General features: G+C 45.8%; 1 protein-coding gene across 8 annotated transcripts; it reads left to right on the top strand.

Moving 5' to 3' along the window:
* Positions 1–1,487: 1,487 nt before the first annotated feature.
* Positions 1,488–21,135, top strand: LOC130150404 (single-stranded DNA-binding protein, mitochondrial-like). 8 transcript variants are annotated; one of them, XM_056341343.1, is made up of 16 exons: positions 1,863–2,210; positions 5,257–5,456; positions 6,255–6,303; positions 8,814–8,986; positions 9,633–9,754; positions 11,038–11,184; positions 11,982–12,083; positions 12,412–12,497; positions 13,401–13,571; positions 13,660–13,802; positions 16,196–16,232; positions 17,522–17,582; positions 18,510–18,650; positions 19,279–19,366; positions 19,584–19,672; positions 20,968–21,135. In XM_056341343.1, exons 1-16 carry the CDS (start codon positions 1,878–1,880, stop codon positions 21,012–21,014), a joined length of 1,989 nt encoding a protein of 662 aa, XP_056197318.1. In that variant the 5' UTR covers positions 1,863–1,877; the 3' UTR covers positions 21,015–21,135. The 8 variants fall into 8 exon arrangements, with proteins under 8 accessions (XP_056197319.1, XP_056197318.1, XP_056197320.1 ...); XM_056341344.1 differs by lacking the exons at positions 16,196–16,232; positions 17,522–17,582; positions 18,510–18,650; ... (1 more) ...; positions 19,584–19,672; positions 20,968–21,135 and adding an exon at positions 14,626–15,392 and having other exon boundaries at positions 1,488–2,210; XM_056341345.1 differs by lacking the exons at positions 1,863–2,210; positions 5,257–5,456; positions 6,255–6,303; ... (5 more) ...; positions 13,401–13,571; positions 13,660–13,802 and adding an exon at positions 15,496–15,514.

Raw genomic sequence — 21,135 nt, forward strand, 5'->3', positions numbered from 1 at the left:
GGAACAAAAGCATTATTCTTCAGATTTAAAATAAAATATTCCTATCCAAGACTCCAAGTACTGAACAGCTGATTAATACAGTCAGATCACAGCAGTAATGAAGTGGTCCTGTCATAGGATCTTGACTGGCCAGATGCTGCAGGGACAGCTTTTCACAGCAAAAAGCAGCCAGCGCTGGCACCCCCAGGCTTTTGGACCTCGCTCAAGGTAAGATGCAGGGAGACACAGCAGCTGCAGGAGAAGGGAGTCTGCACGGCAGCAACAGGCTCTGCCTGGAAGGAATACTACAACTTCTGGGCCAGATGCAAGCTGTAAGACCAATACTGAATTCCTGGCATGTCCTTCCGATACTGCTTTGGTGGCCTGTATCAAATGAATTGCTCGTCACAGCCTTAACAGCCATCTTCAGAGACCTGCATGGCCATACTTTTCATTCAAAGACCAGGTTAGGAGGGCTGAGTGACCTCAGACCAACATGTCCCTTTATTTTCTGGTGGGAATTCTCCTTGACATGTGTAGGTGCTGGTTTGGACAAACCCCCATCTCCTTGGGGCTGCAGCCACTTCCAATTTCTGCATGCCCTTCCAGCAGCTTCCCTCGATGCTAAGAAAAATGTAACCTCGCTCGCAGTTAGTTAAAACTCACTCTAGTCCTTCTTGGAAATGCAGGCTCACAAAGACACAGAAAGATCCCTGATTGTACAGAGAGGGGCAGCGAGAGGAGACACTGACCCGCTTCTGGTAAGCAGCAAAGTGACCCTACCTGCGGGGCTGCCTTCACCGGCACAGCCAGCTTCTTCCTCCTCTCCCTCGAAACCTCAAGATGGGAACCCATACAACAACCTGTGTATGGTCCCTAACTCTCTCCTGAAGTCCAGCAGGTTATAAATCAGGCTACTAACCTCTCCATGCAGACCGCAATGCTTGTCCAAACTAACACATATCTAAATGCAGGAAGCGAAATTCAGGCTTAAAAGAAGGAAGCACAGGGCCCCATCACCACAAAAGTAATCGCTTATACAAGTAAAGCCCACAAAGACTGCATCTCTGATGGGACTATCATGGAGCAGACTGGCTGCCAGCAAGCATCACCTCCCCGTAGGCCTGGAAGCCGGGGGAGGGAAGAGCATGCAGAAGCAAGGAGATGACTCAGAGGGAGCCCTGGCTCCCTGCAGAGCTGGTTGCAGGCACAGCAGATTCACAAACACAGCAAAACCCCTCAGCCACCAGGCAACCATGCACAGGTGCTGCTAAGCTCCAGATGTTTCCTGTTAGCCATTGACCAGGTGTGGGGGTGGTTATAAATGTGCAGGGCAGGAAAGGAAGTGTCTATGTGGTATCTGGTAACTGCTGGGGGTACCCTCTGCTTTTACAGCTGTATGTAGCATGGGTTCTGTTTCAAGGTAGAAAATGTTGAGGGGAGGGTTAGTGTGTGTTGGGGTTTTTTGGGATATGGTAGTCTTGTTTCTATGTGTGATGGGAGTAGCGGATGAAGTATTGGTGGGTGGAGAAGTTGCCTTGGAGGCTTACTGGGAAAGGCAGTGACTTCTGAATTGTATTTGACTTGCACCAGCAAAACAAAAAGCACAATCTGTTGTTACGTGAGCAGCAGCTGGATGGATCTGTACTTGGTAAATCTGGGGTACTCCTCTTTGACCAATGCTATCAAATGGTATCTATGAGTGATCAAGGCTTCTGTGCATGTGGGATCAGGGTGGGGGAGTGCATGCCATGAGTAGAGCTAATGCTTTTGATAAGGCAAGGAAGAGGATGGTTAATCTGCCTGTGTAAATAATGTTGTCTTCCTTGCCTTCTGCCCTCTTCCCCCTAACAAAACAGGCCAGTATCAGCTATACCTGTTCTGTTTCATGTGGTAAAATGTATGACTGGGACAACAGCGATGGATTCATTCAGCAACTGGATTTTTCCAGTTGCAGTGAAGAGACTGAAGAACAAAGCATAAATGAGGAGGATGCCCTGAGCTCAAGCCCCACCAGAAGCTATGAGTTCCAGAAGTGTCAAGGGAGCAGTCCTCCGCCAGCTACCCCTCAGAGAAAGCTTAGTGAGATTTTCCTGAACAAGATGAATGCGTGGGAGACTCCCCCACTGAAGCCTTCCCTGGATATGAGTAAGAGCCAGGGTAATGCTGAGACACCGCTGCATATCACCTGGAAAAAGCTGCAGCTGTGTGACACCCCACACACTCCCAAGGTAATGGCACGTATCAACTCTGTGTCTGAGCATCCAAGGTCTCTGGTGTTGCTGGGGCATCACTGTGTTGGTGGTGAGGACATCTGTTGCTAGCGCTGTGGAAAGTATTTCTCACTGTCACCGTTGTTAGCCTCTACTCTTCTCCTAGAAACCTAGACTGAGCCCCTTCACTATGGAAGGGTTATTACGTGGGTGTGAATAGAAACCTGTGTGTGGGAGCAAGTGTCTTGACTCTTTCCAAGCTCTTTCCAAAACCAATTAGTTGGCATTGGGTCAGTCTGACTTAAAAACACAACGACAAAAAAACCCTCAAGCATGTGTCTTGGTAGCCCTTGTGCCCCTCACACTCTACTTAGGGGCATGGACATCTGTCGCATCTCTGTAGGATGATGCGCTGTGCTCCTAGAGGGATATATGCATCTCTGCTCAAAGAGCTCACCATTCCAGGGGGAACCTGGAGACAGGCAGCTGCCCTGACTGCTCTACTCAGTATACTTCTAGATACAAGTGAGTTTTCTCTTTCAAGATAAAGTTGGAAATGATGTTGTGGCTGGGGTATGGCTTCGTCTGGCGAGTCTGGATTGCTCCAAACCAGCTTGTTGTCCAGTGATGCTGACTCTCTTGTTGTGTGAAACTGAGCTGCTCGGTGAATTTGAGGAAAGTGAGACTCTGTTCTCGGGGTAGCAAATCTGCTGTGGAAGATGTAACAAATCAGTGTGTGCTTGTGGAAGAAGGTTAGCCTATCTTCTGTGCCACTGTCCTAAAATGGAGCTAGTTTGAGAGATGCCAGCCTGTGTGTTCTGACACGTCTTATATAGAATATAATACAACCACTTGTGCTTACAGAAGACAAAAAGGAGAGACTTGGCACCAGCTTCTAGCTGCCTTCTAGCACTCAGGACTTGCAGCGAAATGTAGCTCTTTCAGTCCCCTCTCAATATTCCTGCTTACTGATAGACTGGGTTTTCCTTTGCTTAACTAGTACACAGAAGATCAGCACTTCTAGTACTTCTGGGCTAGGATTTTACTTCTGTACCCCCAGTCCAGAAACCTGATTATGTGGGGAGAAGGGTGATTATAGGGACATATATGACTGAACGTGTGGCCTTATTTACTGAGGAATGGTCTGCTGTCTAGGGGAAAGTGGCTCTAAATGGCATCACTGCAAGAATTCCCTGCAATGACACTTTATGAGAAATATACCTGAACCTCATCTGAAAGTAGGTGAGAGGTCTAGAGTCTCTTCCAGACCAGATGAGCTACTAGTCATGGAGGGTTCTTTAGTGTGTGCTCTTGTGTAGACAACATGTTGGCTAGATGCTTCAAGACATGCTGTTTGTAGCCCATGAGCAGCAATTGCACTAAGTCAACAACTTTGCTGTCTTCTGGGAGAAAGGTCTTAGATTCCAGGCATGCTGCAGAGGGCAGGCTTTACAGGGCCTACATCCGCTTATAAACAAGGCCGGGAGCATTGATTTTTGGGATACTTGAAGGCGAGAGGAAGGGTAAGAGTGCAGAGACACATTGAACTGCAGACAGATGAGCACTGGAGCTCCAGGTAGGATGCGTGGCAGAGGAGGCAGATGACTGTATTTTGTAGACTTACCCAATCCTGGAACCGATTGCAAGAGCTAGTTAGGGTAGCTGCCTTACACTGTGTAGTAGCTAATATCAGATGGTGTTACAAGAGAAGTCTGATTACACAATAGAGCCCTAGTAAAGCAGATGGGAATTGTATGCATGTAACAGCAGGCTGTAATGGTATTCCAGATCCTGTTCTTGACTTGTGGCTAGACTAGAACATAGCCACAATCTTACAGAGCTTCTAGGCTGCTGGATAAATTGGGCTTGAGGGTATGCTGCTTTTAATACATCCATATACTGAATTTTTCCACCCAAGAGCAAGGAGGTGCAGACCGTAGCTTGAGGAAGTAATCAACAAGTACTTGCAGGATCATAGTATTCCAGCAGCTGAACTTCCAAGTGTGGTATAGAAATAGAGAGATGTCCCACAAGTAGCTATATCCACGAGGGCAGCATCAGTTAGGTGGATGCACAATACTGCATCCAGTTTTATTATTTACCTTCAAAAACTTACAATGAGAGAAGGAAGGAATGATACAATCCTGGAGCCACATCTGCACTGAAAAGAGTGAAGACATGGTTGGATCAAAAAGATACAGAAGTATCATGGTCTTCATGATGGAGGGACTTTTGAGTTCTTGAAGGGCTTTTAACTAGGAGAGATGTTAAAACCATGTTTAGTCCTTGCACTCACGCAAGTGGTGGGGAAAAAAGTAACTTTCAAGAAGCTGATGGTTTCTGAGGGGGCAAATCACAGAAAGTAAGTAGATTTTTCTGTCTTCAGTCAAGACTGGGTGCTTCTCTGAAATTATGCTCTACTCAGCCCAAGGTTTTGGACTAGTGGGTGAAACCCTAATGGGCTGTCTTATGTGGGAAGCTGAACTATAGAAGACCTAGAGGATCCTTCTGACCTTAAATTTCTGAAACTGTTTATCATTCTCAAGGAGAACTGTTTTCTGCTCCTTATGCCAGTAGCTATATAAAAATATTTCTAACAACTTGCCCTGTGCTAATGCTGCTTGTTGTTGGGGAATTGAAAGGAAACTTGGGTGATGTTCTATCTCATCCCCTGACAAACCTGTCCTGACCAAACTGATGCAACATTCCATGCTCGATGGAATTGGGTCTTCCTTGTTAATGCAAGATGATGCAATTTCTGTGTGTCTTAGGTGGGGAAGAAGAGCAGCTGTCTCCTCTTAAGGACTGTGCTTGCCAAAATGGCTCTGCAGGCCTCACCCAAGTGAGCAGGGAATAGAATCCAGAAAGGTTTAGCAAAGAACATAATACTTCATGGAAGGAAAGAAGAAAACTGTCAGAACTAAGTTAGGGATGTGGGGGTTTAATAATTTCCTTATCCTGAGGAAAGGAGCTCTCCTCGATTTGCAGGAGAGCAGAGATTTTATTCTGACGTGGCAGCAACAATAACTTTGCCAGCTTATCTCCCACTTCCCCCCCAATACAGAGCCTGTTATCGAAGACTGCTTTTCCTTCATCTGGGACAAAGGCTCCACCCAAAGGCTTCAGACATCTGAGATTTACTCCTGGTGCTGACTCAGACGACTGCACCCAAGCTTCTCTTGTCAACATTAATCCCTTCACACCAGAGTCATATCGACAAATGCTCTTTCTTCCTCATGGCAAGCAGAAGGGCAGAGGAGAGCTGTAAGTAAGACCTACTCTTAAATAACAGGCTGGAAGGAGACTGTTTAAAGGAGATAAGTAGTGGAGATGTTCAGTACCTGGACTTACTTGCTAATAATGAATCATTCACTTCTGTAGTATTAATTGGTGTGGAGCAAACATTAGCAGACATATGAAGGTAATAGAAATATAAATAAAATAATTTCTGTTTTTCACTAATGTTAGCTGTTGATGCCCCACTTACAGTTTTCTCCTACAGCACTGAGGTACTTTTTTTTTTTTATTGACCATGAGTGGAGCTTGATTCAATTATACACATACCTACAACTTGGAAGAAATGTGCCCATTATCATATAATACAGCTTTTAAGATGGGTGCAGGCCACTACTGCTGACCTGCCAAAGTTCTGGCTCAGCTGAGAGAGGCTCAGCTGGGCATCGCCCTTGAAAGTACAGTGGGGAAGTTCTCTCCTTCACTAGGAGCTTCTTGTGCAAGGTCATCTCCCGTGTAGTTCACCACTAAGGTGGCGAGGAGAATGATGCCCCTGAATGATGCTGCTCTGTCCTGTGAGCAGTACTGATGTTGGTATGTGGAGGCTTTCTAAATGGAAACAAAGACTTCCTAGCCTGGGACTACAGTCTTTAAGACTTAAACAAGAAATTTCTTGTGTATTAACACTTGACAAAGTATGTCTTTGATTAAACTGTGAAGCAAGGTTTGGGGATTATTTTGAAACTTTGAAAATGTTTTCACTTCAAATCTCAGTTGGATTGCTTCACTGAAATGATACATGCAGACTTTCCTAAACTTCCGTTATAGGAGGGATTCTGATCCAAGAAGCCAGGTAAAACAGGATCTACCTACAAAGGTGAGTGTCTGTGTATTTCCCTCCACAGAGAGAATAAGGTGCTTGTAATGATTTAGTGATTGAAATTTCTTCTGCTGTTGGAGTATAAATCATGGCATCATGACAGAGGATAAATACCTATGACAGAATAATTCCAAGCTGAATATTTTATATTAACTTTTGTTTGAGACAAACTTAGAAATGATTCCTGTCTCTAAGGAAAACTTGTACTAAAGCAAATCTGAAACTTTGACAAGTAATCCCAAAACTCATTGATCTTGGTCAGGAGGCCTTTCTAGGCAATATAATTTGGGCTCTTCAGCGAGTACTGTGTTACTTTATTATTGAGTTAGCAAAAATAGTGACTGTACCTTTGTGGTTTGAAAAAGCAGGTGTATTGTTGTTCCTATGAATAGTGTACTGAGCATCTTTGGATGTGGCTGGAACATGGTTTATATGTTACAAATAATATATAAACCTGCACTGCAAAAACACGAAGACTGAGCTGAATGGCTCTGATGTGGATTAATATGGAGGGCAGTGTCAGCTGCAGTAGTCACAGTGGCAAACTTCTGAAGCACGGCAGCAAATTCTGTACTTGCATTCAGTAGGAAAACGTCTGGCTTGGGGGTGGCTGTGTGCCTTGGGGTCCAAGGGAAGGCCCCACCACAGCTTATGTAGGTACAGGACAGCAGGCACAGTCTTACAAGTCAAAACCAAGTTCTCTTGCTGATGTTGATGTCTTTGCTTTGCTGGCAAACCTCAGCAGTGGGGTATGTTGGTGTGGCTGCCTGGGGCCGTATGCGAAGTCTCACGTGCACCCAGCTGTGCTGGCAGAGATGGGCAGCTGCTGTGGGAACCAGTGTCCCGCAGCCTTTTCCCCAGATTTATCTGGGGGGAACCTACTCATCCAGCTGGCTTCTGGAAGGCAAGCCAAGCCTGAATTAAAGATCTGTGTTCAGGTGAGGCAAAAAAAATAATCTTTTTTCCTGAGCAGCCCCTTGAAGTGAAGAAAGTATCCTGCCTCGTGCAAGTAGGTAGAATTGTTCATTCTAATTGTGAAACAATTGGGCTCACTGGAAGAGCAATTGCACCCTCTAGCGGAGGAGACTGGTATTGCAGGAAAACGGGTCGTGCTAAAATACAGCTGCAGAGTAAATCTGCTACCAGGTTTAACATCTGGGGCTACCACAATTACTGTTTTCCCTTGGAAGAAAGCCTCACGTAACTTGTGACTTAGCACTCGTGCAGAATAATATTTCTCTGATTAGATTATGCAATATAGATATAAATTATGTACTAGGAGGTATCTTTATTCCTTGAGATTTTTAAGATACTGTAAAATATAGCTGCCTTATGAAATACAACCTGCTGTGAAGGGCTGCTATTTCACATGGGCCACACTTTACTGGCTGTGAGGACCAACTCTTTACACCCACCCTTTAAGGTCGTATACTGTGTAGTACAGCAATCACAGCAGCGGTTTCCACAGAAACCACCATGCAACATGAGCCAACTGTTTCCGTAAAGGATGCAGAATGAAGAAAAATCACTTGGTTCACTCTCTTGTTCACTTCATGCTCCACTGCTTATCTCTTCTTCACTTGTCTCCCCCACCAGCAGGCATCACTCTACAAGCAGTACTAACAGATTTTACTTCCCTGGTGACCATTACTGTAGCAATAACGAAGTTCCAGCTGCAGGCTTTCAGCCCTTTGTGGAAAAAGTGGCTCCTGGTGAGAAATCGCTGGGAACACAAATGGATACTGAGACCTGCTAATGTGCCATTAGCCAACAGCTGGTCCTTCAAACCTGATGACAGCCTGAACTGATGTATAATGTCCTTCCTGCAGTCAACATTAGCTGCCAGAGCAAAGCAACTCCTACCTAGCTGGAGCCACATGAAGCCAACAAGCTTGTCTCCCGAGCTCAAAACAGGCAATAGCTCTTACTTAAACACAAATTCAGTGCATGAGCCTGGCTAATTCTGAGGTACCATCTACCAAAACTGGTAACGCATCTTCTTGAGTGTGCAGTAGCTGGGCAAAAGACAAGTATTTTGTTGTTGCCTGCTGTTCATCCCCAACTCCATCAGCTGTGGGTCTAGGAACTGGGCTGGCCTGCCAAGAGAAGAGATGTGATGGCAGTAACCCAAGGAGGCTTAGGCACATGTAGCCAGCTAGACTACAGCTCTCCTTAGCTGCAATTTCTACGCCTATGGCTATTACGTACTGATTTGGGGGCAGGGGGGGAAACAAACAACAAAAAAAAGAAACAGCCTTGGCCAAACCAGGCCAAGATAACCTTTGTTAGGTAGTCTAAAATATACAACACGCCTGAGTGAAAGGGAGTAATTCAAGAAGAAATGGTAGCACACTTGCATGCCTGCCTGAATGAAAATGCAGAATGGGAGAGGGAGCAACATGGGTGCTCTGTGAGAGAAAGTGCTACACTGCTCTAAAAACATGACAAATGCTATTATCCAAGTCTTTCAACTCATACTTGTCTTTGCTGTTTTTGTGACCTTGTAGAGATACCCTCTGAAAGCGAGCAATATGGTTTCCCGTTACAAGAAGGAGTTCCTGGAACTAGAAAAAATTGGTGTGGGGGAATTTGGCTCTGTCTACAAGTGCATCAAACGCCTTGATGGATGTGTTTATGCCATCAAACGCTCCAAAAGGCCTCTGGCAGGATCCTCAGATGAGTGAGTGTGCTAGCTAGAAAATGCCAGTTGAAATGACAGGCATGTTCTTGGGAGGTGTGATGGGGATGGAGGGGGTGTGGACCTAAAGGTATCTGCGGGGTAGCATGAGCAAACACTGGCTGCTGTTGCATTCCCAAGTAACGGTTGGGAGAGTGGGGGAAGTTACCACTTTGGAAATACTGAGTACGTATGTCTGAGAAAGCGAAGAAGCCCCATGTGTTGCAAAGTGAGATGACAGTTACCTGAATTCCTCGGGTCCATGTAGCCAGTGTCTTTAAAATAACTGTCAAATAGTTCATCTGTGGTATGTTCCTGCCCTGCTGTATGGCCAGCACTGGTTACAGCCGTACTGTCCAGCTAGTGTTGTCCTGCATGTAAAGCAGTCTTTGAAGCTGCCTTTGCTGCTTTAACAAAGACTTGCTCAGGGATCTATTTTTTTTTTGACAGCTGCTTAGCACATGTGAGAAAGGGCAGGTTTTGCTTCAGCAGCTGTGAGAGCCAGTCTGTCTCTCAAAACCCAAAAGAAAGTGCTAAACACTTCTGCTTTCCCTTTCTCAAGCCAGGCTGCAAACCAGGGCTCCTCTCATGGTCCCAAGCAGGACACTGGCACCCTGTCACCACTGCTTTTTCTGTGCATGCTTTCTAGGCAGCTGGCACTGCGCGAGGTTTATGCTCATGCTGTGCTGGGACACCACCCCCATGTTGTGCGCTACTACTCAGCATGGGCAGAGGACGATCACATGATTATCCAGAATGAACACTGCAATGGTAAGAGCTGTGACATTGTTAAAGGCCGAGATCTCAGGGTGGGTGCAGTTACCTTCTTTTGTACTTTGATGTGGGGTATTTTGGCTTACAACAAAGCAGACTGCACTGGGCTACAGTTCCGTAGAGAACCCAGTAAGGGGTAATATTTAGACAAAGCTCCGAATGGTCCCAATGTGTTACAGGCAGTAAATACTCTCTAATTTGTGGGATTTAAAAACTTCTTCTGTGTTGGCTGGCCTAGAAGAGTATTCCCCACGCCAGTGCTTACAGCTGCATCTGGGACAGCCCAGGTAACCATAACCTGATGTGAGTGACTCAAGAGCAGCCAATTAGTGTCATGTATCTTGGAACCAAACCCTTCTTAATGGAGGGGAGCAGTGATTTGAAGAGTGATACCTGGCTGAGACAAAGGCACCTTGCATCTTGGCTAGAAGAAAGGGCTCAACGGCTGCAGAGGAACAGAGCTAATTAATGAGGTAAACTGTAAATGCGGGTGCTGCAGGCAGGGTGGTACCCTCTTACTTGAGTTCACCCTTGGTCATACCACTGTCTGGGAGACACATTGGAAAAGAAACCTCTGGTTACCAGAGGAGCTGAATTCACATATGTAGTGCTCAGCTTTCAACTGCTCCTGCAGCCTTGGGGCTTGATGAGTGGTGGTAACTGTTTGGAGTAATGACTTCAAATCTGGAGGAGGTAACCATGAAACATGATTGCTGCTGCAGTATTGATGCATTTCTTGCATTGTAGTGGATGAACATCTGAGACTAAAGGTTAAGTATTGAAAAGCAGGCTGATGGGGCGAGAGGCCATGGTATTAGTTGTGAAATAGCCAGTGCCTTAATGGAGACCCATAAAACTCTGTTTCGGTGTTCAATGTTCTGTTACATTCTTCAATCAAAAATCTGCTAATAGGAGCTTAATTTCTTTGCTTCGCTATTCATGTATCTGCTTTCTGCCTGTAAGTATGGCAGAAGTAATTAACTTTTTGACTGGTTCACTTGCAGCGGCAGCAGCACTACGGTGTCAGCCCTTCTGGTGCTGTAGGTAGAACTGTAGTTGCTCGGTCCTTGGCAAGCAGGAGGCAGGGTGCTCTGAGGCTATAAGGCTGAAGCCAAGAGGTGATGTCCAAGTTCGATCACTAGAGCATATATAGCTGGCCTTGTCAGGGTTTGTCACTAGCAAGCCTGCAAGTGCTCTGGGCAATGGTTTCTACTAAGCTATTTCAAACATGCTGCTCTATAAGATCTTTGTCATGTCTCAGACCGTCTGTTTTCATCTAGGTGGGAGTCTCCAAGATGTGCTGCTGGAGAATGCGAAGCTTGGCCAGTATTTCCCAGAGGCAGAGCTGAAAGAAATACTGTTACAAGTCTCCATGGGACTAAAATACATCCACAACTCTGGCCTTGTGCACTTGGATATCAAACCTAGTAAGTAGCGCTCCCCTGCTTTTGAGAAGGGTCTTCCAAGTGACCCTCCAGGGGTGGGACCTGTAATAGGTCCTTCTGACTGGACCTATAGCAATGCTTCAAAGGAAAAAGAGAAGATCTTGCCCTGAAAGGTGAATGACTTGTGGGCTGCTTTTTTTGTTAATCTCATGTTGCTCTAAAACTGAGCCTTCTCTGATAGTTGGCAGCATTTTACTTCAGTCTTGTGATCTTCATAATCCTGGCTAATGGGACTCACTTTCATACTGGTGGAGCAAGTAGGGCTGCTAGTGAGGACAGGGACTTCCTTATTTGCTGCTGTCTGGTTGCACAACACTTGACCTTTGTATGTGCAAGCTGGAGTGAGGTGCATATTTATTGTGCCTACTCTGAGGGATTAAGTTCCTGCAAAAAATGGTAAGAAGCTTTCCTCTCTGCAGCTGAGGATGAATACCCCCAGGGCAATGCTCTGCCCACCCCTAGTCACATAGGTGGATCCTTATAGTGGAGTTCTTTTTTCCTGCTGAAATCATGCCTCTAGCTTGGGGGGGGGGGGGGGGGGGGGGGGCAGAAGGTTGATTGTGCTAGGGTATTTTATGCACAAGGTACAACTGTCTTCTGTTAGCTCTATGGCTGAATACATGAGCTGGGCAGAAAGCAGACTAATGGGTGGGAAACGTGCATAGTTTCTCTGGCTGAAAAGCTTAACTAGCTTGTCAGGTGGGATTTTTACAAAGTTGTCAGGCTCCTGCAGTCTGGCTACAGATATCACACTATTGCTAAACTTTGCTGTCTTGCAGGTAATATCTTCATCTGTCACAAGCTGGCAGCTGCGGGCCTTGCTGGGCAGGAAGAGAGTGACAGTGAAGATGAATTCTCTTCTGGTGTGGTGTATAAGATTGGTAGGTTTTAGCCCACTTTACACTGGCTTAAGATTAGGGCTGCCTCATTACTGCCTGAAAGAGCTCTCTTCTGCTGGCTGAAAAGTCTTGCATACAAAACTGACAGCATAGTTCTAAATGCCTCTGCTACTTACCGGAATTAATTCTGCTAAGGAGGAAAGTCCTAGGAAACTCATGTGCTTGTTTCCAACCCTGGACTCCTGAGTAGGAGCAGCCTTGCTCTCTTACTTGGTATTTTCCGATTGCTCTGTTGGTGCCTATAAAATGCAGGCTTTTATTGATGGAGACCTGCATCAGTTTTCTCTAAGTTGCTCTTTCTTTGTCTCAGGTGACCTTGGCCATGTGACATCAATAACAAACCCCCAGGTGGAGGAAGGAGACAGACGGTTTTTGGCCAAAGAGATTTTGCAAGAGGTACAGCCACTGGTGGGGAGAACAGGGAGGCAAGCAAGTGGGGAGAGATTAGCTGTAGTGAAATCACCAGTCTGGCATATTCCTTGCCTTATCTCCTCTTTCTTGTACCTAGTCTGGCTGTGAAATCAGGAAAATTAACACCTCTTTATTAATACTAAAAGCCTGGGTCTTGTCATGTAAATATTTAACATAATTTATAAGCAACTTAATCATTAGATTATTTGCAACTATTCTACCTGTGGGGGATGAATGGGACAAAATCTGTATCGGTTTGATGCAGTTTCATTTACACACCCAGCTGAGGTTAAACTGCTGGATGTGATTACTGCAGAATATATACACTCAGACAAATGCTTTGTACAACAAGCACTGATCAGGTAGGTGGAGAGGTGGGAGGCACAACACAACTCTTGCACTGACTGCAGCTTTGCCACTCTGGCCAGTGAACAAAAAAGGAGTCGGTATGTAACAACAAGTTTGAATGTGTTAATCAATTCTGGCATTTGAGTGACAGTATCTTTTTGTGCTGTAAGTGGATTTAGGAACTGTTAGGTCAACACATCACAGGCAGTCTAGCTTGAGTTGGGCATGGCTAGTTTATTGCCGTCCGGTGAAGGCTGGAGGCACCCATTTATAAAGCCACCCTCTGGATATGCTGCAGTGATCCTAATATGGGCTGCAAGCTCCTTGTGACTGGGTGGAAGCCAATGTGCTATCAGTTACCAATACTACATGCTATCAATCTTTTCATCCTGAAGAGAAGGAAACAGCTAACAGGGATGGTGAAGGCAGTGTCATACACATACTTGTTTGGCTAGGGTTTTTTGAGTTGGTACCCCAACCCACTCTTGCTCAGTATAGCAAGACATTCCCTTTCTATAACTATTTATTTTCTCTCTGCAGCAATACTGCTATTTGCCAAAGGCAGACATCTTTGCCCTGGCACTCACAGTAGCTCTGGCAGCTGGTGCAGCACCGCTGCCTCACAATGGGGCCCTGTGGCATGACATCCGCAAAGGCAATATCCCATCAATCCCCCAGAAGCTTCCTCATCGCTTTCTTGAACTCCTCAAGGTGAGGAAGTAGTCTTGTCAGGACAGAGGCTTTTCCAGTTGGCATGTGACAGGGGCAGTGCTAAACTCTGAACTCCTTTGCCTTCTAGCTCATGATTCATCCTGACCCAGTGGAAAGACCTTCTGCCACAGCTCTTACTAAACATCCAGTTCTCTGTCCTTCACGTGGAAAAGCTGTGCAGCTCCAGAAGCAGCTAAATGTGGAAAAGTGCAAGACTGCCATGCTGGAAAGGTAGGACTGGCTTGAGCATGAAGGGGAGAAAACATGGGCACAACAAGTGCTGGTCACCAGGCTTCTGTGGGTGAATATAGGGTAGTAATACTGGGAGATCCAATATGCAGAAATATTCAGTCAGTTCCGGTGCCTGGAGCTGGGAGGATGATTGGGCTGTAGCAGGGACTTATAGTGCCCAAGCAGCTGTGGCTCACTTCTGGCTTTGAGGAGCTGGCTAAATTAGAAAAGTGGATTTGCATGCTTACTGCAACCGCTGGTGATGGGGAAAATACTGATACAATATGCAGCCAGTGGGCAGATGAGGAACTGATACTGCATTGAGATAATGGTCTAGCACAGAAGGAAGAGAAGTATCAGTTTCTTTCCCTTTGCTCCTTCTCACTGCTGTTAGAAGTAATGTTTTGATGTGCTGGGGCTAGGATTTGCCCCACCACCCCTCTTAGTGCAATAGTCAGATGGGGATTAGGTTTTCCATATATACAGGAGAGCATGTGCTCTGCAGAAAGCCACTAGCATCAGGAAAAAAGGCAATAAAAAAAGCATATGCCTTAGGTATGTGCTGCACGAGATGGCACTGATCTAAGTTCCACCATTCACAAAAATCTGAAATGATGGGGGGGAAAAAGCCAAGAGGGACTCTTCATGCTGATGCCAGTGTGTTGCTGGTTTTCTTTTGGGAAACTTTCAAAGCTTCATCAGCCTCTGGTGTGAAAAGTCAGCACCCTCCAGCAATGCTGGAGTACTGCAGTAATCCTCTTGTGCAAGACGGATTCATGCATGATGTGGTTTTCTTCCTTTCCCTTCTGTCTTCCCCCTGCAGGGAACTTAGAGCAGCCCGCCTTGCCCAGACCCTCATGAAGGACCAGCCCTTAGGAAGTGCCAAGTTGCAAGAGTCTGAAACCTCTTCCAAGCAGAAGAGCAAGCGCCTGGTGGGAGGGAAGAGCTGTCGCTCATTTAGCTTTACTTTGGGATACTGAACTTCTGTGTTGTCCAAAAAGCTCTGGCTGCTGAGTGGCCCTGTGAAAGCAGAGGGTCCGTACAGACCCATACCCCATATTAGCTCTCCCTGTCATGGTTTTTGGTTCCCTCAATTATGATTGAATGCTGGCTGAGGGAAGAATGTCTGGCTTATAAGTGTCAGATCATGGGATTTAAGATTATTGTCCTCAGTCTTTTAATTTCTTGTGTAATTGGTCTTGTTCTAGACTAAGAATAGCTTTGCCATGCAAGGGAAAGGATGGCATCTCCTCTACTCGCTTCCCTCTTTTAGTTGGGCCCTGTTATTGATAGTAGTTTTGTGGTCTTCACATTCTGGCCACCTGTGTACCCTTAGAGGGGAGGCGGTGGCTGTACACAGACAGCACCTACAGCTGGGTCCGAGGGGTGCGGAGGTACAGCCTGAGGTAGAATTTTAACAACGCACCAGGATACAGATAGTTACATAGCAGTGCTGGTGGCCTTGGGATGCAACTGGAGTGGCATTTCACTTGAGGATACAAAGAGTAAAAGGAAAACCTTTAAGGGGGCCTTAATCGTGGAAGTGGAAGGAAAACTTTCCCTTCCTTCCCTTTCAGCGCCAAGCACAACGCCATGAGCTGGTTATGCCCCAGCAGGCCAGGCCCTGCTGGCCTCGGAGGAGCGGACCCACCCTCAGCGGGCTGCCCCCTCCCTGCAGGGAGACTAGAAAGGGCTTTTGCAGGCCTCGTCAGGTTTTTTTTTTTTTTTTTTGAGTTTCCTCTTTAGATTGTGTGTATTTTCGGTATGTGTTGGATGCGGCCTCCCCCTGCTAAACACTGCTCTGCGAGTCCCTGCCGGGGGCCTGCAGCCAGGGAGGATGCTGGGCCTGTAACTGTTATCTGTAGGTTTTACCGAAGTTCGTTCTCAAGTGTTGGACGGTGCTAGCTTTTGAACTATCGGATGCTACCCTATGAGAAGCGAAACGTGCAAATAAAGATTTTAATCTTTTTATCTACGACGGCCTGCCTTTTTTTTTTTTTTTCCTTCTTCCTCCCCCCTCTCTCTTCCTTTGGGCGTCCTTCCCCGCCAGGCGGGAGACGTCGCTCACCCGGTAGGCGACAGTGTGGCCGCGGGTGGCTGGGGGTAGGTGCCGCCCGCCGCCGCAGCCCCTCGTGGCGCGGGCCCGCCCGCCCCCGGGCCCCGCAGCACGGCCGGCCGGGAGAGGGTCGCGTTTCCCCCGGCCCCTCTGTGGGCAGGACCCGTCCCTGTGCTTCCGCTTCCGGCGGGCTGCGGCGGGAGAGGTGCTGAAGGGTTGGTGGGAGCGGTCGGTGGGGCCGGGGGCGGTCGGGGTGCCCTCCAGTGCCGCTTTAGGGGTGCCGGGGGCGGTCGGGGCGCTCTCCGGCGCCGCTTCAGCCGTGCTTTTCCTTCCACAGGCGCGGCGGCGGCATGTTGCGGCGACCGGCGTGGCAGGTAGGGTCGCGCCGGGGCCGCGGGTGGCGGTTTAACGGCTCCCTGAGGGAGCGGGGCCCCGCGCCGCCGCAGTGCGGTAGGGTCGTTGCGGGCGGGGAGGTGGGCAGCTGGAAGCCCTCCCGCCCCGCCGAGGAGGGGGTAGCGACTCCCCGCAGCTCGCCGCGCTGCCGGGCCGGGCGCTGGCAGAGCCCTGCGTGCGAGCGGCTTTTCCTCTGCGAGCTCTGTAGCTATAGGTGCTGCGGCCTTTACCGCTGCACGGAATCTGGCCTTGGAAAAAAAGGGAATTCTCCTATGGGTCTGTAGGGTCACAGGTGGTGTTTCTGCCTGTTCTCAAAATACGTGTGGCACTACCTATGAAGAAAAGAGGGAAGTTCTGTTTCTGTTCATACTACTACATACTACAAGAATACAAGTGCTGGACCTTAGTTAACTTAGTTACTCAAAAAAATGATTTGTTAGAAGATCCAGCTTCTGCATGGAATGAGTCTTAGATGATTTGAGTGTACATCAATGAACCATACAAATATACTTGAAGAACTTCTGTTTTGTAAGTTGCATTTCATCTGGTTTAGCATCTCTGTTCAACACAGGACTGTCAGTCTTGCCAGCCTTTAAGTTTTGCAATCACTTGTTGTAGGAGATGAGCTTTTCTTTCAGTTCCTGCATATGGGCCTCTTGCAAAGGTGGTCTTGGGCTTTGCTCTTTTCCTGCTGTCTTTTAGGGCATGGTATCTGCCAGCATCAAGTCAGTTCCTTTCCATTTTCTCACTCCTGTTTAACTGGAGCACTCGGGTTGTCATGGCCTTGATTTACTGTTTGCTTGGGAATGTGGAGTTATCAGTGCATCATATTACCTATGGAGGTGGATAGATGTACATTTTGGGCACAGCTTGTTAATCTCTGAAGTGAAGCAGAAAGCTGATGAAACTACTGTGTTTGTTTCCAAAAACCAAAGCCCAACCAAGTAAACAACCTCACTGCTTCAAACCCCTCCTCCTCCTAATATGTGTTACAGAAAAACAGTCCTTACTGGGTGTCCTGAAAATAATTGATGGAGATGTACTTTCGGGCCATGCTTTTTTCTAGGGATTTTTTTAACCCCACCTTAACCAGGTATTCTTTTAATAGTCCTGTTGGCTTTATTTAGCTGTATGGATTTCTTCCCTCTAAGTCACTGGAAAAGAATGTACTTGCAAAACCTCTGTAAGTGTTCAGAAAGCAAGGTGTAAAAGCATATAAATACTGTTTGCACTTTGTATCTTGGGAACTAACATCTGTCTGTTTCTTCAGGTGCTTCGCCAGTTTGTAAGACATGAGTCTGATTCAGTTGGCTCATTGGTACTTGAAAGATGTAAGTAGCTCCTGAGATGAAATTTAGCTGTTACTCTTCATGGTTTTTATCTCAGTTTTACAATGGCTGAAATATGCCAGGAGAAAAACAGATAGAAATGGCAGCTCCTGAATGCAGTGACTAAAAACGTGTTGTTTCAAACAAACAGATTCTTAAGTAGCTTCCCGCCTGGTCTTTGTCAAGTCAAGCAGCCTTTGAGGGGGAAAAGAAAAATGCCCTGACACGGAGTATGACCTGTAAAAGGCAGGTAGTTGTGCTTTATTAGTGGCAGTGAACCGGGTACTCTGTTGTCATGTTTTCTAGTACCTCCTCAGTCTCCCACGTGCCTGGGGGATTTGTTTGGATGCTGCTGCCCCAGCGTGATTTGCTCCAGGTGTACACTTCAGACTTTACCATTCAGTTCACGTGCGCATTGTGCAAGAGCAATGCTTCCCTGAACTCCTTCAGTTGGTCCTTGAACAAGGAGAAGTAATAAATTGTGTTCACCCAGTCCTGGTACCTGTGTAAAAACTAGTGACCCTCTGATTCAGAGGATGGGGTATAATAATGCAGCATTGTTGTTTTAAAGGTACTGTTTTAAGAACAAAACAATGCAATGGTATGGTTTTCTCTTAATGAAAAAAAGTCAAGATAAGTAAATGCAAAATAGTCTAAATGACATACGGATGTGTCTGTGAAAAAGATGACAAAGGAACAGGAAGAATAAGAACTTTCTAAATGAGCTCATTTAGCAGTGATAACGATAGTACAGGCATAGTCAACTGTCAGCAGGGCCTGAAGAAGCCAAAAATCACAAGAGCTTGAAAAATGGTTGGAAGTACAGAAAGTCATTGTTCTGGCCCTTGTCAAAAGCTTCTGAATTACAACTTGCCATGATTAAAAGCGTCATAATTCACCTGTATATGAATTTACTCTCTCACATTTCAGCCATGAATCGTGTTCAGTTGCTTGGCCGGGTTGGACAGGACCCTATCATGAGGCAAGTGGAAGGAAAAAATCCCGTTACCATATTTTCTCTTGCAACCAATGAAATATGGCGAACATCGGAAAGTGAGGTAACCCAGGGAGGTGAGTCTGCAATGAGTGATGTGCTCCCGCCGTTTCAAGGTCATGTTTGCATATTCATCAGCACCATGTTTTGTCTTCAGGCTGCTGTGTAAATCTCTTGGGTGCAGAGAAGTTCCTTTGAGGTCAGGACAGATGCTGCTGCATTTGTGTGTTGCTTACTGATCCCCAGCAGCATATACTGAATAGACATCTGCATGTCGACCTTCCTCTGGAGGAGAGGAAAGAGTATGGAGTCAGCTGTTTTTCACTGTTGGGGTTGCCAGAGGTGTAGCAAGTTCCATGCTCTTATTTGTATTCCAAGAGGAGAAGAAAAATGAATGATACAGATGTCTCTTCTTCTCTAACTTTTGTTCAATGTGGAATGTGAGGGGGGAAAAAAAATGTATGAGCTCTGGCTTCCAGGAAAACATCTCTTGGTTTGAACTGTGCTTTTGTGCAATAGTTGCATTTGAACACAGATGGGTGGAACACTGAGTTCTACTGGTACGGAGCAGGGGATTGAGTGCTGGTATACTTCTATTGCAAATAACTTTTCATAATTTGAGAACACCAACATGTTGAAACTAATTTCTGAGACTTGCATGAAAAAGGATTTGGCATCCAACTTTGTTATTTTTATGTAACTTAGGTGATGTCAGTCAGAAGACGACGTGGCACAGGATCTCTGTCTTTAGACCAGGCCTCAGGGATGTTACGTATCAATATGTGAGGAAGGGGTAAGTGAATAATTAAGATCATGGAGGATTTAATGCCTTATTAATCCATTGATGTAATAATTATGGTGATCAGGAGCTATACTGAGAAGTGCCATAAAATAAGCTAGCAGACCTCCTACAGGCAACTGATGCAAAAGCGTGTGTGTTCAGAATCATAGAGAGAGGAGAAAAGAGCAGTACAGTTCTCTGACCAGAACCAAATTCTTGATTTTTTCAGTGCTCGACTCTATGTTGAAGGGAAGATAGACTATGGTGAATATACAGATAAAAACAATGTGAGGCGGCAGGCCACAACAATTATAGCAGGTAAGGAACAACATACCGAGGCCTATCTTGCCCTTTTGGGTTGGAGGGGAGGTGGAGGACCTTTGAAATAGAGCTTGGTTTGTCATCATCCTCAGTATCTGCACTTGGGGATTTTGGGAGAATGGTAGGCTGTACCAGTAGATGTCCTCTGGCGCTGCTTGTGAAGACAGAAAATGAGAGCATGTAGTTGCAAGCTGCTGCTTCATTTGCTCACACAAACCAGTTTGTGTAGGAGATAGATACTGTGTGTTTTAAGAGCACCAGTACATAGTTCTGCAGGTCAGGCAGATCCCTTTTCTAAGGAGGGTTTGTTTAGTAGCTTTGTATTGGTTTGGCAGGGATTTTTTTCTTCATTTTTAAGACCAGATGCTTCATAACTTTAAGGACCTCTGTTTGTAAAAGATGTTCTATGTGGGGATAACTTGATGAAGAATTTACCTCGGTCTGGTAGCCAGTACTGGTAAGAAGAGCACAGAATGGACAGGGAGTAGACTTGCCGTTGGGTAGACACAATGAAGAAGAGAACTGGGAAACTCAACTTTTTCCTTGAGCCTTTAAATAGCATGAACATCCTACAGCTTTACCGTGGGTAGAGCCACTATCTTGTGGCTTTTGAGGGAGGGCGAAAATAATTGGGTAGTAAACATTTCTGTTACACAAGTGTATCTAAAAAAACTGGACCAGAGGAGAAGGGAAAAAAACGAGCCACAGTTCTGGATGCTTCTGCTGTGCAGCCTCTTCGAAACAATGGTAAAACTTTCACATGAACAGTTCAGCTAGCAGTGCTGTAGGTTGCTGTTTATAAATAGCTGGAGGGGAGAAGCAAAACTCTTGTTGTTTTACTAGTATTTATCCTAATGGTTTCTTTGTGTTCAATATCCCCAGTCTCAAGATGCTTCAGAAATTACTGAGGCTTGATGGAATGTGAGCTTCCTGTAGGCTGATGACATGGTAGTCCATACTGAAAATGACAAAATAAAAAGGAAATACGCTGTAATGGATAGAGATCATAGTCAAAGAATTAAACCATTATTTTAAAATGTTTCTGATATCTTTGACTGTTCAGCAGCTTTTCATCAAGTTTATTGGTTTCACAATATATGTCATTGCCTTGAATTGTCAGCTTTTGAGGGAGACAGCAAGAACCCTGTATTGGACACTTTTATTTTATGAACTGTTCTGAAATACATGTCTTTGCAGCGTATTTTAACACAAAGAGATTTTGTTTGTGGCTGTGCAGGCTTGCAACAGGGCAAAACCATCCTGAAGATTAAATTTTCTTTATTTCTTTTCAGATAATGTAATTTTTCTGAGTGATGGTGGTACAAAAGAAAAAGTGTGAGGTCGTAAGTGCTTGGACCCAGGCCATTTAATTCCTTTTGTTTAACAGTGCTTCATAATTCTGTAATCACGTATATTGCTGTAGTTTCTTTAAAAAAGAAATAAAATGTTTGATACCTGTA

Source organism: Falco biarmicus, chromosome 5 (assembly GCF_023638135.1).
Source record: "Falco biarmicus isolate bFalBia1 chromosome 5, bFalBia1.pri, whole genome shotgun sequence".
NCBI lineage: Eukaryota > Metazoa > Chordata > Aves > Falconiformes > Falconidae > Falco > Falco biarmicus.

What these genes read in the sequence shown, in the direction of transcription:
- LOC130150404 (XM_056341343.1), top strand. Translation starts at nt 1,878, where the DNA reads ATGTATGACTGGGACAACAGCGATGGATTCATTCAGCAACTGGATTTT. An exon ending in ACACCCCACACACTCCCAAG is followed by an intron (nt 2,211 to 5,256) that starts GTAATGGCACGT and finishes CCCCCAATACAG; the next exon opens with AGCCTGTTATCGAAGACTGC. An exon ending in GCTTTCTTGAACTCCTCAAG is followed by an intron (nt 13,572 to 13,659) that starts GTGAGGAAGTAG and finishes TTTGCCTTCTAG; the next exon opens with CTCATGATTCATCCTGACCC.